The sequence below is a fragment of the Strix aluco genome, chromosome 4 (genome assembly GCF_031877795.1).
Source record: "Strix aluco isolate bStrAlu1 chromosome 4, bStrAlu1.hap1, whole genome shotgun sequence".
Classification (NCBI taxonomy): domain Eukaryota; kingdom Metazoa; phylum Chordata; class Aves; order Strigiformes; family Strigidae; genus Strix; species Strix aluco.
In genome coordinates, this window is record NC_133934.1 from 2733127 (window position 1) to 2746069 (window position 12943).

The 12943-nt window shown below is 39.1% G+C and overlaps 1 protein-coding gene across 1 annotated transcript in view; it reads left to right on the plus strand.

Moving 5' to 3' along the window:
- Positions 1 to 12943, plus strand: part of DNAAF9 (dynein axonemal assembly factor 9) — an 84621-nt gene that overhangs the window by 43080 nt on the left and 28598 nt on the right. The window contains exons 21-25 of the mRNA XM_074821779.1: positions 2478 to 2581; positions 6007 to 6153; positions 10467 to 10555; positions 10787 to 10885; positions 11150 to 11267. Of these exons, the coding sequence (XP_074677880.1) occupies positions 2478 to 2581; positions 6007 to 6153; positions 10467 to 10555; positions 10787 to 10885; positions 11150 to 11267 (557 nt within the window). The remainder of the gene's footprint in view (positions 1 to 2477; positions 2582 to 6006; positions 6154 to 10466; positions 10556 to 10786; positions 10886 to 11149; positions 11268 to 12943) is intronic.

Below are 12943 nucleotides of genomic sequence, written 5' to 3' on the forward strand. Positions count from 1 at the left end.
GGGATGGAGAGTTGTAAGTAGGTGGTATAAGGACTATTATGTAACACGTCAACGAGCGAGATATTTTCTTAGGTGTCAAGTGAAAATGAACTTGATCTCGTTCCCGTTCATGTACACTGCAAGACAGTTTGCTGTGCTCTAATTTGGGCTCTACTGAGGTTGCAGCTATGTCGTCTGGCAAGACTAGGTGCAAAAGGTGCTGTCGGGCACTCATCTTCTCTCTGTCACTTGTGTCTTACTGTAATAAGGTATATATTTATGGCTAAAATGCATCAAAAAACAAAGAACTATTAAACCTTTCCCTCTGTATGCTAATACATCTGCTGTGTTACGGATTTTTGTAGGATGAACTGAGTCAATCAGTCTTGCCAATTAAACTCTCTTCTGTGATTAATCACTTGTGGAAGATATACAAGTAGTATATCAAGTTGTTCTTGATGTAATTCACTGACTTCCACATTGAAAGAAGCTGTTTTAGTTTGGATTAATTGATACTTGTTTTGGCTTGTTTTTCTGTTTCAAAAGAACATCTCTGATTTCCTTTCTTTCCCCATTAACCCATTCTCTGTGAAGTGCGATATTCTGAGAGATTTGACAGAAATGTACTTCAAGAGATGTATTTTGCATTCTTCTTCCTCGACCACTCAATAGAAGGCACATACCTGTGCCATGGGTTGGATTTTGTGAATGCTGGAAGCATCAGCAATGAACATTTTATATGTAAACTGTTAAACCTGTAACTCTGTATCGGTCTCTATTCTACTCGCTCTGAATTTGGACCTTGAATTTGTGACTGTAGTGTTTCCCAGTTTAACAGTAGCTGTCTCTCCAGTGCAATTTTTGTGTTAACTGGAAGCTTGTCTAAAACAGGTATGTTCAGAGTTAGCAGAGCCTGTATGTTTTTTAAGTAGCTGTTGAAATCGTGTATCTAGTTACGGCGATTTGATTTCATATCAAGCTCTTTTTTATTAAAACGAAGCCTTAACCCTGAACAGTTTTGAAGTTGCCATTTCAAGAGGAAAATGTCTTAGTTTCTTCATTATTTCTTCCAAGCATTGATAGATTGGGCTAGATGTGCAGTCAGTTTGGCTGTATGTTCTAGTTATTTTGCTACTTGGCTTTGCATTTTTTGAAACAGAACTCTTGAGTAATGCCAGTTTTTTCCTTTTTATCTTTCTATTTTTTTGTTTCCTTTAAGAAAATATTTAACCTTTCTCTTTTGCTGACTCACATGCTTCCCTGTATGGGATGTGATCCCACTTTTAATGCATGGTCCAGCACTGGTAGCAGGCGTCCAGCTGGCAGCCCCTGCTCAGTCATTTTTTCATGGCTTTCTTATGACTGTTGGAAATTAGCTTTTTGCTGATGTCAGTTACTAGCGCTTTGGTGGAATTTTGTTTTTATCCATTATACCATCTAGCCTTGCTGTTTTTCATTTTCCAGCTGCTTTCCCTGGTCGTGCAGGTTTGTTAAGAACCAAAGCGTCTGTAAGATGGCAAGAAAAACGGGGATAGAATGAACGCCATGACTCTCTTGGCTGTCACTAGATTGTTAGCTTCCAGGGAAATTGCTAGCACAGTAACAGTTGTCTCTATGTGCAAAAGAAAATGCAAGTCTGCAGGTAAAGGGCTTTTCTGTTTTAAACTTTGTCTTGGTCAGGAAGCAGAAAAAAACCATGTTGTCTTATATATTTTTTTATTTACTGTCTGCATGGTATCTGTGAGTATATTGACGTTTTGCTGAAAATCTGACCAACTTGTTAGAGTGTTTAAATTTTCAGTTGTTTTGGAGGTAAGCTTTTTTTTAAGTTCTTCTTTTGTCAGTTTTACATTTCTGGAAGTTTGCAATTCAACATGATGGAAATTTTTTTGCCTTTAAAAAAAAAAAAAGCCACAGAATATTTACGATAAGTGGGCTCCAGGGAATAAGATTAAGTCAAATGCAATTATAGTCGTGATTCCTGCCCTTGAGAGTGAGATCCAGTAAAGATCGAATGGTTGTGCTCTGAATGTTGTCTAGATACCATCCCAAATCTTTACTCAAATGTACTGCATGTTAAATATAACAAAACTCTGTAAGAACATAGAGCCATTTCACAGAATCACAGAATCATTCAGGTTAGAAAAGCCCCTCGGCATCATCGAGTCCAACCCTCAGCCCGACTCTACAAAGTTCTCCCCTACCCCACATCCCCCAACAGCTCATCCAAACGGCCCTTAAACACACCCAGGGATGGGGACTCCACCCCTCCCTGGGCAGCCTGTTCCACTCTCTGACCACTCTTGCTGGGAAACATTTTTTCCTCATGTCCAGTCTGACCCTCCCCTGTTGCAGTTTAAAGCCGTTCCCTCTTGTTCTGTCACTAATCACCTGTGAGAAGAGACCAGCACCAACCTCTCTACAATGTCCTTTCGTTTGTCACATGATGCTGAGATATTCATATATACCTAATAGAATTTTTTTCTTTCAAATTCTAGGCAAATTGTACTTCTTTTCAGATGGCATTCTCTTTTCTGATCCCCACCATGGCAGCATTTCCATTTCAAAGAACCATATGAGTTCCATTTCTCTCTATGATGGGGTGAGTACTTTGTTTGTTTCTGCTGTCATAAACTTTTTCCCAATTTTTAACAATACTTCTGTAGGGTACTAGTACAAAATTTTTCTTGCAGTTGCAGTTTTACAAGTGGGTGCATAAAGCTGTAATAACTGATGCAAATCTCTGTGCTTTTGGTATTGGTTAGCTTAACCAATTACTGATTAGCTAAACTATAAGGAGGAGAGAATTTTGTATTAGACTGAGTTATCAGTGTGGTCTTTAATAGTGTGGAAAACTGGTTTTTATTAAAAGAAAAATTGCAGAACATAGCATTCATAAAACATCTAGCAGCCTTAAGTGATGGACAGAGAAAAGTTTGAGGCATTGTGAAGTCGTATGGTGTATTGGAGGGTGGAATGCTGCTTTCTATTCAAAATATATTTAACTTCCAGTCAAATGTTCGTGGCAGTGTACTACTTATGTCTGGAGAGGTCACGAGCAGTGTCTGCCTACTGTCACAGGGTGTTGTGTTACTGACAGGTGAAGGGAATGACTGGTTCATGTTTCCCAAGCTGAGAAGTGAGAAAGAAAGGCGTGTTGCATGTCATTACACATATTCTGAGTAATTACAGTAAAAGACACAATGCCAGGCGTAGACTTTTGCCATTCCTGTGATGAGTTTGTATCACTTCGATTGCCCAACTTCCCACACTAATAGTTTGATCTTCTGGCTTAGTGGGAATTAAGAGTTAGTTTAATGATAGCAACTCAGCTTTTTTTTTTTTTTTTTTTTTCCCTCTTTAAGGCAGGCACGCTGAGTTAACTATCACCTTTTTCAGAATGGAAAAGAGATTATTTTGGTTGTTTATTGTTTCCTAAGTACTGGGGGGGGGGGGGGGGGGGGGAAATCTGTTTCCTTTAGTTTCTATTTTCTTCAGGTACAGTATTACACATTTGTTTGGTGACCTCCAGAAAGCATTGTGTTGCTATGATTTCATCATATAATGGAGGAAACCAGTAAAATACAATAAAAGTGTGTGATTCAATTGAGATGAAAACACAACAGTGAAGAGAATCTTACCTTAGCTGCCTTTTCTTCTATATCATATTGATTGCCCCTTGGTAGTTTCAGAAGCTATTTTAACACTGACCTTCCTTCTATTGTTTGAGTCAAGACACTCACTTTCATGAAAGCAGCTATTTATGGGACCTGGCTATCATTCTTGAACTGATGCCAGATTTTTGTGTAAAGCTAAACCTTGACAGAGAGCATTTTATTGTTCAACTGACTTGGCATAATACAAGGGTGGAGAGCTTAAAACGTTAAGAAGTGACAGAAGAAGGGTGATTGTTAGTATGCTTTTTCTGAAAGTTATTGCAACAACGGTATTGATGGAAAAGAAAGGATAATTTATTGCTAGGATTAAAGTAAAAGACACAAATAATCTAAGTGATGCAAAGTACAGTTACTTATCAGCTCTATCACGACACCTGCTAGATGCTTCTCTTTTTAACTTGAAAACATCTGCACTTCTGCCTCCAGCACGTGCTGCAGGCTTCTCTCTTCTGAGAAGCTGGGCACCTGACTGCCACCTAAGCTCCTGAAGTCCTTGAGGCTCACAGACATCGAGTACATGGAGGACAGGGTAGATTCCTCACAAAACTGTATGATGAAGGTCTAAAGCAGAAACCATCCCAATCTTAGCAGAGTCAAAGACAAATCCCCCATTTCATAAGGCAGCACTATTCTAGCTTACTACCAGCCATCCTGGGAGTAAAAGAAAACCCAACCAGCTACACGGCCACCCAGTCTCCAGACTTTCTTCTGTAGCTGTTCAGTGTCTCAATAAACTGTATCATCTTTTTATTTTCTGTATAGAAGTCTTTACTGTACAGAGCTTAAGATAACTATGTGCTTGGTTTTAAGGTTTTATTTAAGACCAAATATTTTAGCTTATAAGTACCTGAATCCAACATTTATTTTGGCCATTAATCAATCGAACAAATATTACTAAGTAATCCTTCAATCTCACTACATTAACATCTTGTAAAACTTTGAACTGGATTCATTTAACCTAATGTCTGTGGGGATTATTGCTGGTTCTTTTCAGCTTTTTTCCATTTGTGGAACCCTAAACATTTTCCAGGAGGAGGAGCATGTTTTGTTGGACACTTCACATGCAGATTGCAGCATGTATGAGTTGGCCTTTTAGTTGCTTCTCATGAAATCTGTAAGCTATCCTGTAGTAATCAGGATTGCGGACCATGTTCCAAAAATCATTTTCTCTTAAGAGAAATTGTTCTCTTTTAGGAGAACATTTTTGTATGTTCTTCAGTAACCTCAATGACTTTGAGAGGATTACTTTTATAATTAATCCCTCAGTCAGCAAAGGACGGGGATTCTGCTTGCAAATGTCTTTGAATTGATACTGATTCTTGTATAAGTTTCCCCAAATTGAGGTTTTTCTTGAAAATAGTAAGTAGAGTTCTTTGCCTACTTCTCCTGTTGAAAGGGAGATAGGGTTCAAATCAGAAATTGAGTACTATCCAAGTAACGGAATCCTCATTTTCCAGGGATGTTTGATGCTGCTGAATTGTACTGTTTTACTAATACTTTGGTGTGAAAAGAGTTAGAAGTCAGAGCTTGAGCATAAAACACTTCAGCATCTGGCCAAGTTGTACGTAAATAAGTATCTTGAAATCCAGAAAACAAAGGGTCAGTGGTGTTTTATTAGAACAAGAATTGGACAACCTGAGTTAGTGTTACTGAGGGAGACCGATGTTGAGCTTCCTGTTGGTGAAGACATAATTCAGGCGAAGAAGTGATAGATTTAGTAGAACTTGTGCTCATTAAAGAATCTGAGAGAAACAGGACACTTCCAACATGCGAGTGACCTACACTTTAAATTACAGGTCTGATAGTTGTATCTAATTGCAGCATGGCTCCTTTCAGGTCAAAAACTCAAGAGCATGGTATAAAAAAAAATTTTGCAATAGCACCATGCTGTCCTTCTAATCTTTTTAGCTGACATTGAATTCATTCTTCCAGGGTATCTGTGTCAGAGGAGATGTGTGGGTATAGATGAAGGTGACTTTGTCATGAAGCTTTAGCAGAGGAAGGGGCTAAAGGTCTATTTTTTTGTGTAGGGAAAAGAGTAGATACTGAATTGCAAGCTTTCCTTTTCAAGACAAGACAGGGCTTAGGTGATTAGAACAATCTCAGATGCTTTCTTTAAAGCTTATCACACCTCTAATAGCTGCAAAGTAGAAACTGAGGAGTACTCTTAAGTGGCTGCAGTTGATCCTTCTGCTCCATACCTGCGCTGTGCAAGCTAATGAACATTCAGATCTTCATGCGTGCCTAGCTATGACTAATAGTTCTCTTCTGGTCTCTGCTATTTAATGTATTAAGCCTTTTTTCACTTTCAATGACTCTTAATTATTTGTCCTGTTTCTTCCTTTTCTAGGATTCAACCAGTATTGTTGCTGCTCTCTTTATAGACATCAAAAGTTCCTTGCTTGCTCATCTACCAATTGAATTCCATACCCAAGACAACCTTTTGATGATTGCACTTTTCCCCAAAACAAAGATTTATAAAGCTTTTTATTCACAGGTAAAGTAAAAAAAGTTTGGTTTGGGTGGGGGGGAAAGCACACAGTTATTCTTTGTGTTTCAGATGAGAGGCAAGGATGAATTTGTTGATGTTTATCTTAACTAATTAAATTTGGAAAGAAGGGGTTTATTTCTTGAGTTAGTTGAGCCACTAAAGCTTGTCACCTGGTAAGTAAATACAGGAAAGGTTAGAGTTCAAGGTCTTTCTTGCATCAGTCTTCACAAGTGAAACCTTTTCCTATATCTCAGTGAACAAGCACTGTTTAGAAAGGAGAAGGGGCAGTTAATACTGAGGGAGCATCAAGTTAGGAAGAATGTTGAAAACCTGTTCTACAAAGCTGGATGGGATTCACAGAGGGTGTGATTTTTTTTTTTGAGGCTGCTTATCTATTATATAAAATTGGGGTGTTGCAGGAGGAAGAACTTTTACAGATAGCTCTGTCAGTAGTGGCAGGTAACATAACAAGGGGCAGTAACCACAGATTGCAGCTTTGAAGATTCAGACTGAACATTAGTAGGAGGTTGGTGCAGTGACTGGAGCAGGACACCCAGAGAGTGAATTTCCACATGGAAGATTTTTGAAAACTTGACTGAATAAAGTCATGGCTGAGCTGATCTTAATGCCAGCAATAGTCCTGCTTTGAGCAGGAGGTGGGTCTGGAGACCTCCAGAAGCTCTCTTCCAACCAGAAACTCTGATTCTCTGGGTGATCTATGGCATCTGCCTCACAAACTCGAAATTGTGGTGGAGTGGACTGCCCTGCCATGGAGACCTTCCCAGGAGAATTATTGCTCCTGATCTTAGGAACAAATCGCACCTCGATGAGTGGGTTCAGTTTTGGACCCCTCCCTACAAAAAGGCCATTGAATGACTCGAGCGTGTCCAGAGAAGGGCAACGGAGCTGGTGCAGGGTCTGGAGCACAGGTGTGATGGGGAGCGGCTGAGGGAACTGGGGGGGTTTAGTCTGGAGAAGAGGAGGCTGAGGGGAGACCTCATGGCCCTCTGCAACTCCCTGAAAGGAGGGTGCAGAGAGGGGGGATGAGTCTCTTTAACCAAGTAATAAGCAATAGAACAAGAGGGAATGGCCTCAAGTTGCGCCGGGGAAGGTTTAGACTAGATATTAGGAAGGATTTCTTTGCAGAAGGGGTTGTTGGGCGTTGGAATGGGCTGCCCAGGGCAGGGGGGGAGTCCCCATCCCTGGAGGGGTTGAAGAGTCGGGTTGACCCAGCGCTGAGGGATCTGGTGGAGTTGGGAACTGTCAATGTTAGGTTAATTGTTGGACTGGATGATCTCCAAGGTCTTTTCCAACCCAGATGATTCTGTGATTCTGTGAACTTGCATGTGTGAGAAACTTTAACTTATGCATGCATTTCTAGTGATTGTGTTGCTCGTTAAGTTTAATGTTCACCATGTGCTTTCAGTTTGTCTTCTGAAGCCAGTGAGTGCTTTAAAAGCTTGTTTTCTAGTAGTTGCATTTTAAATGTAGCACTGGTGTATAATTGGCTACAGCAATTGTATGTAGTGGCAGAGGTTCTATTGTGTTTTTTTGTGGTTAGACACATTTGGATCGTGATTGTTAGGGAAGTTTTGTTAAAGTCTTTAAGTGTCCCATATGGCGTTGTATTATTCTCTGAGTAGATTGGCTTCATGCATTGTAATGCAGAGGCTTTTAATAAACAAAGCTTTATAACAATAGCACTTTTGAGGAAATGAGCCTGGAGATTTTAGGACTTCACAAGGGTTTTAGTATGTGATCATAACGCTGGACTGGAAAAGACCACCTAGCTCAGTGAGTAGTCCCCACTGGTAATATTAATGTTACCATAAAATTTCTCCTCCTTTTATCTTAAGTCTTTAGATTCTTCCCACTGTTCTACTATTTGAGTGGTTGGGAATATTTTGTTCGGGTTTGAATTTTCAGCCTATTTTATTAGGTCTCCTTTTATATCTGTTGGTTTGGTTTTTTTTTTCTTTTGCTCTAACAGCGGACATCCTTGAGGTATTCAGAAATTTCAGACCTGTTCTTTCTGGCTTATCTGGCCTAATAAAATAAAACCAGATCCTTTTTAATCTATCTTTTTATGAAGTTCTCTTCTGATAATTGTAATACTCTTCTTTTGATCTGTTTTTTGGCTGTAGATATCCAAACTGTGTGTAGTATCAGAAATGAGGGTATTTGGTTCTTGTACAGAGGCAATAATGGTTCTCTCTCGTGAAAATGTTCAGAGGTACCTTGGTTTGCCTTTACTTTCCATTTGAATTAATAGATCATGCTCATTTTTTGAGAAACTCCTTCAGGTCTGTTCTCTTTTGCTACCCACTGATATTCCATCTGAATCTAGAAATGTTTCTGTGCTCATTCTTGCTTTCATACGTAGCTTCCTCCTATTCTTCTTTCTGTTTCTTCTGTACTTAGTTAGATCTGTTTTTCTATGAAGCATCTCAGTGCTGTGTAGACTGTCTCCCAACTTAGTTCCCTAAAATGCTGTCAATTCACTTCAGTCTATGCCAAACTCATCGCAAAGGGTGTCACGGGACATTCCCTAAGCAACTCTGCTGATGAATTTCCCCAGCCTTCTGCTGCTTTTTTTTTTTTTTTTTGATGCTATTTATTCTGGTCTTCCTTTGAGTTAGCTTTTTACTGTACAGTTCTACACTGAGGTTCAGTTTCTGCAGTTTAAGTTTCTCGTCTGGCACCATAGCAGTTGCTTTGCTCGAGTTCAAGTAGATGAAACATGTCTTTTGTCTTGAAGATGTTATGTCATGAATGAAAACTATTCATGAGATCAAGTGTACCTGACTGTGTAAGCCATGGAAACATATTACTGTGTTTTGTTAGTATTTACCTTCAGGTATTTATTGATTTCCTCCACTATTTTTTCTACAAGTCTGCATGCCACTGAAGTTGTACAGGCATAGTAGTCATTCTACAGACCTGTAGTTACAACGATTCACTAAAATGTACTAGTTTTACTCTTCTACAATCATATGACATACCACCTCGCTCACTAGACCTATGCTTTAATTATTCCAAGCCTCCCTGAAATATGGCAATTGGCCTTTCCTCCAGATCTCAGTGTATTAAATTCCATGTAACTGAGACAGTTGCAAGATTTTGAGCACACAGAACTGGAATGTGGTTTGCAGATCCTGTGAAGACAGGATGGTACCTTTCACGTCCTCACTCGAATTGGTAGGGGAGGAAAATTTGCTTAGGCTTTGGGTTGTATTGATTTCCTCTTTTTTTTTTTTCATCTTCTCTAATGCCATAGCAGGTCTTTTTTTAAACGTTCATTAAGTTATACAAAAAGGACCGATTTATTTCCATTGAGTTCTGTGTCAGTCTGACCTGTGTTTTCACTTTGTGCCTAGCCCTTCGACTTCTAAAGAACACAATTTTCTGTTGACCCATCCTTCTTTCCATCCCTTGTAGGCATTTTCCTTAGTCTCTTATACGTGTTTTGAAGTGGTTATTTGTTTGGTTGCATGGATCCTTCTACATAAGCAATATTGTCTTAATATCAAAAGTTTATTTTATTTTGATGGTTTTTATCTCAGTACCCTTGTGTTTAGGATGCCGATTTGTTAATGGAAAGCAGTCTTTCCCCCCCAGTTGTTTTGTCTTGCAGCAAATTATTGTGAAAAATGACAATGGCTGTTGCCTTTACTTATTAAAAGAAGGGAAATACCGAACACTTAAATGACTCTGTGATTCATCTGAATCTGATTTCTAGGTTCAGAGTGCCATTCATATTAATGTGACTTGGCTAGAGCAGTAGGATGCGAGCCAAAACACTGTTCCCTAGAGAAACAAAGGGCTCTCTTTTCTTTTGCAAAGGAACAGAGTTTTTCTTAAATTTCTAGAAATGATTGCTGCAATCTTACCTCATGAAAATTACAGTACTACTTCAAGGAGACTTATATTAATTCAGTTCCTGCTGTAGAGCAGTTGCACTATTAATACCTAGCATTTTTCAGTGAAGCACGCTATGACTAAAAGATACACGTGAATGGTGCTCCTACTTTGGTGGGTAAATTTTTCTCCTAGGATTTTTTTCCCCAGCTATGAAGATGGGGGGAAAACTAGACTGTTTCAGTAAAGTCTCTTCTAAAAGCAGTTGCAGTCTAGCCAAAGAGAAGCTTACAAAATCTGATCTGTGGAGACTTTCTCCATATTTTGAATTCTTGCAGCAAAACCAGTGTTGTGAAATGTTTAATAGCTAGTTATAAATGCATGTAACTTATTAGGTGAACAAAACCAGTTCCTAAAGAAATTTTGTAAAATAATGATGCTTATGTTCTGGTTTGTTACAGGTTTTCTCTTCGTGGCAAAACCACACAAACTCAGGATTATCTTTAAGGGTTGTCCAGGAAGAATTCCTGTCTGTGGAACAAAAGAGACTGTAAGTTCATGTCACCTACTCTGGTGCAATTATACATTAACTGTGTGCTACAATCAGGAAAATACTTCTGCCCTTTAAAGATCTTGATAATGATTCAAAAAGGAATTTTTGTATTTTTAGTGCAACGCTCACTTTTTTTTTTTGGTACTAGTTAATATGTAGCCATCTGGTTTACAGAAGATAAATTTCTAGGTTTCTTCTTTAACCATTTAATTAATTTGCTTGTTTTAGGCATTCCAGTGTTCAGAAGCTGTTTAATGCTGTGTCTTCTCCTTCTGGGGAAAGATGCAGGGAGCTGAAAATATCTGCTGCCCTTCCAGAATTAGAGAGGTGAGAAATTATTTTAGTTTTCAAGGAATCAATTTTGTCAGAAATAGTACAAAAATATGTTGGTATATGTAATAATCATCTAAAAATCACTTATTGAATAGCTGTCTTCACACTAGGTGTTTTTATTCTGAGGTGAATTATTTCCTCTCTAGGAAGCCTCTTTTTGACCTTGTAACAATCTTATTTTAGTAATTTCCCAACTATTTATATTAATGAAATCTTTTGGTCTTGACTGTAAGAAAATAAAACTTCTATTTTTGACAGGTTTGTGCAACATTTTACAGTCAGCAGTGTCAGTCACGAGCCAATAATGAGAGCACATCTTCCTGTTTTATTGCAACAGTCAGAAATTATTCCTGATAGCAAAGCAGAAAGCGATAAGGTAAGGAAGCAACTCAACAATACTTCCTACCCCTAACAATATTTAGCAAATATTCTGTCTGGCATTGGTTCTATTGCAGGGAATGTAGTAAAGTACTGATGTGTGTTTAGCCATGCTCTCTGCCTCCTTCTTCAGTGCCACCAGTTCACACTGAACTTGCTTCAAGTCTGTTTCTTGGAATAAATTGCTCTGCCCTGTTTTCCTGATTACAGTACTTAAATTTTTTTTCATTTAAACAGTCTTTTAAAAGTGCTAATGGCCCTTCAGCCTGATAAAACGGAGGCAGAAAATGAGGCAGAGATCTTCAAGTGAGCAGTTTTCTCTAATGTCCAGAGAGAGTTAGCCCTAAAGCAGTTGCTTGTTTTTATGAATTACTGAATAATTTAACTGAATTGTTCTCTGGAACATAAAAGTCCTTTAAATAGCATAGAGGTAGCACATGATATTTAACATTTGCTGATATTATCTGTAGAACACTCGGTTCTCTATAGGGGCAGTGACAATTGTCAAACTGAAGGAGTGCTTTAAATAGCATTTTCAGGGAAAATATTTCCTTGTAACTTTCCAGCATTTGAAATCTGCACTAAGCAAGAAAGTCAAAGCAGCAGGAATATAGTCTTTCTCTTTGAATATTGCAATATGGTGGCAGACTTATTTCCTGGGATCTAGTTCAGAGACCATACTGACACTTAAGTATTAATTATTTTAAAGCTTTTGTAAGGGTTTATTATGATTTTAACGTTGGTTTACCTGTCTCTCTGTGTGCTTAAAAAAAGAAAAATCTTTTTGCAATGTTCATACCAAATTTCTCTGAAATACTCTGAATTTTCTGAGTTGCTTCCCTTTATTATGAATACTCACTTGCTGTGAGCATCTTGAGTGATTTTGAGGATAGGATACAAATAATCTGCCGATGGCTATCTTCAAATATCATGTAGTTAGAAACGGGAAGAGGTAATTTGTCTGCTAGTAGCGGGGTGATATGCAGGGTGATGACTGGTTATCAGATGTAATGGTCCAGTGAAACCATACTTAATGTCTCAAATGTTCAGTAAAGAACTTTGGTGAAGGAAACGGTTTCTGTGGAAACACCAGGAATGTGCAGGTAATGGCAGGGAGATGCAGTGAGATGAGGGGCTCCTGCGGAGGTGGGACCACACTTTTCTGGGGCTGAACCTCCCTATCTTGAGTGACTCCTCCATGAAGAGTCAATAGAGAAGCCCTTTTCATGACGCACACGCCAAAAGGAAATGTCAGACAACGGTCACACCTGCAGGGAGGGGGGAGTAACTCCTCAGCGACCCCCAAGCCCACCGACCCATTTCCAGAGGAATCTGAAGGTACAAACTACACATGCACCAAAGCAAGGAGAATTCTAGAAGCATGAACTGTGCCTGATGCCTAATTAGCCTAATGAGCCCAAGTGCCCATCCGAAGGAGGGGCAAGGAATTACAAAAGGTCACGAGTCAAAGCCCCGGGTGGCTGTGTCCCACCAGAACTGGACCCCTAGGCTGGCTGGACCAACGCTGGAACCAGGACTAGTGAAATCTTCCTTTTGCCTTTCTCTCTTGTTCCCTTTTTCTCTCTTTTCCCTCTCATTCTCTATCCCTGTATCCCTGTGTATAAGGCAAGGTTTGTCGGAGCATGTTTAATATTTGTTGGGACATGTTTAAAT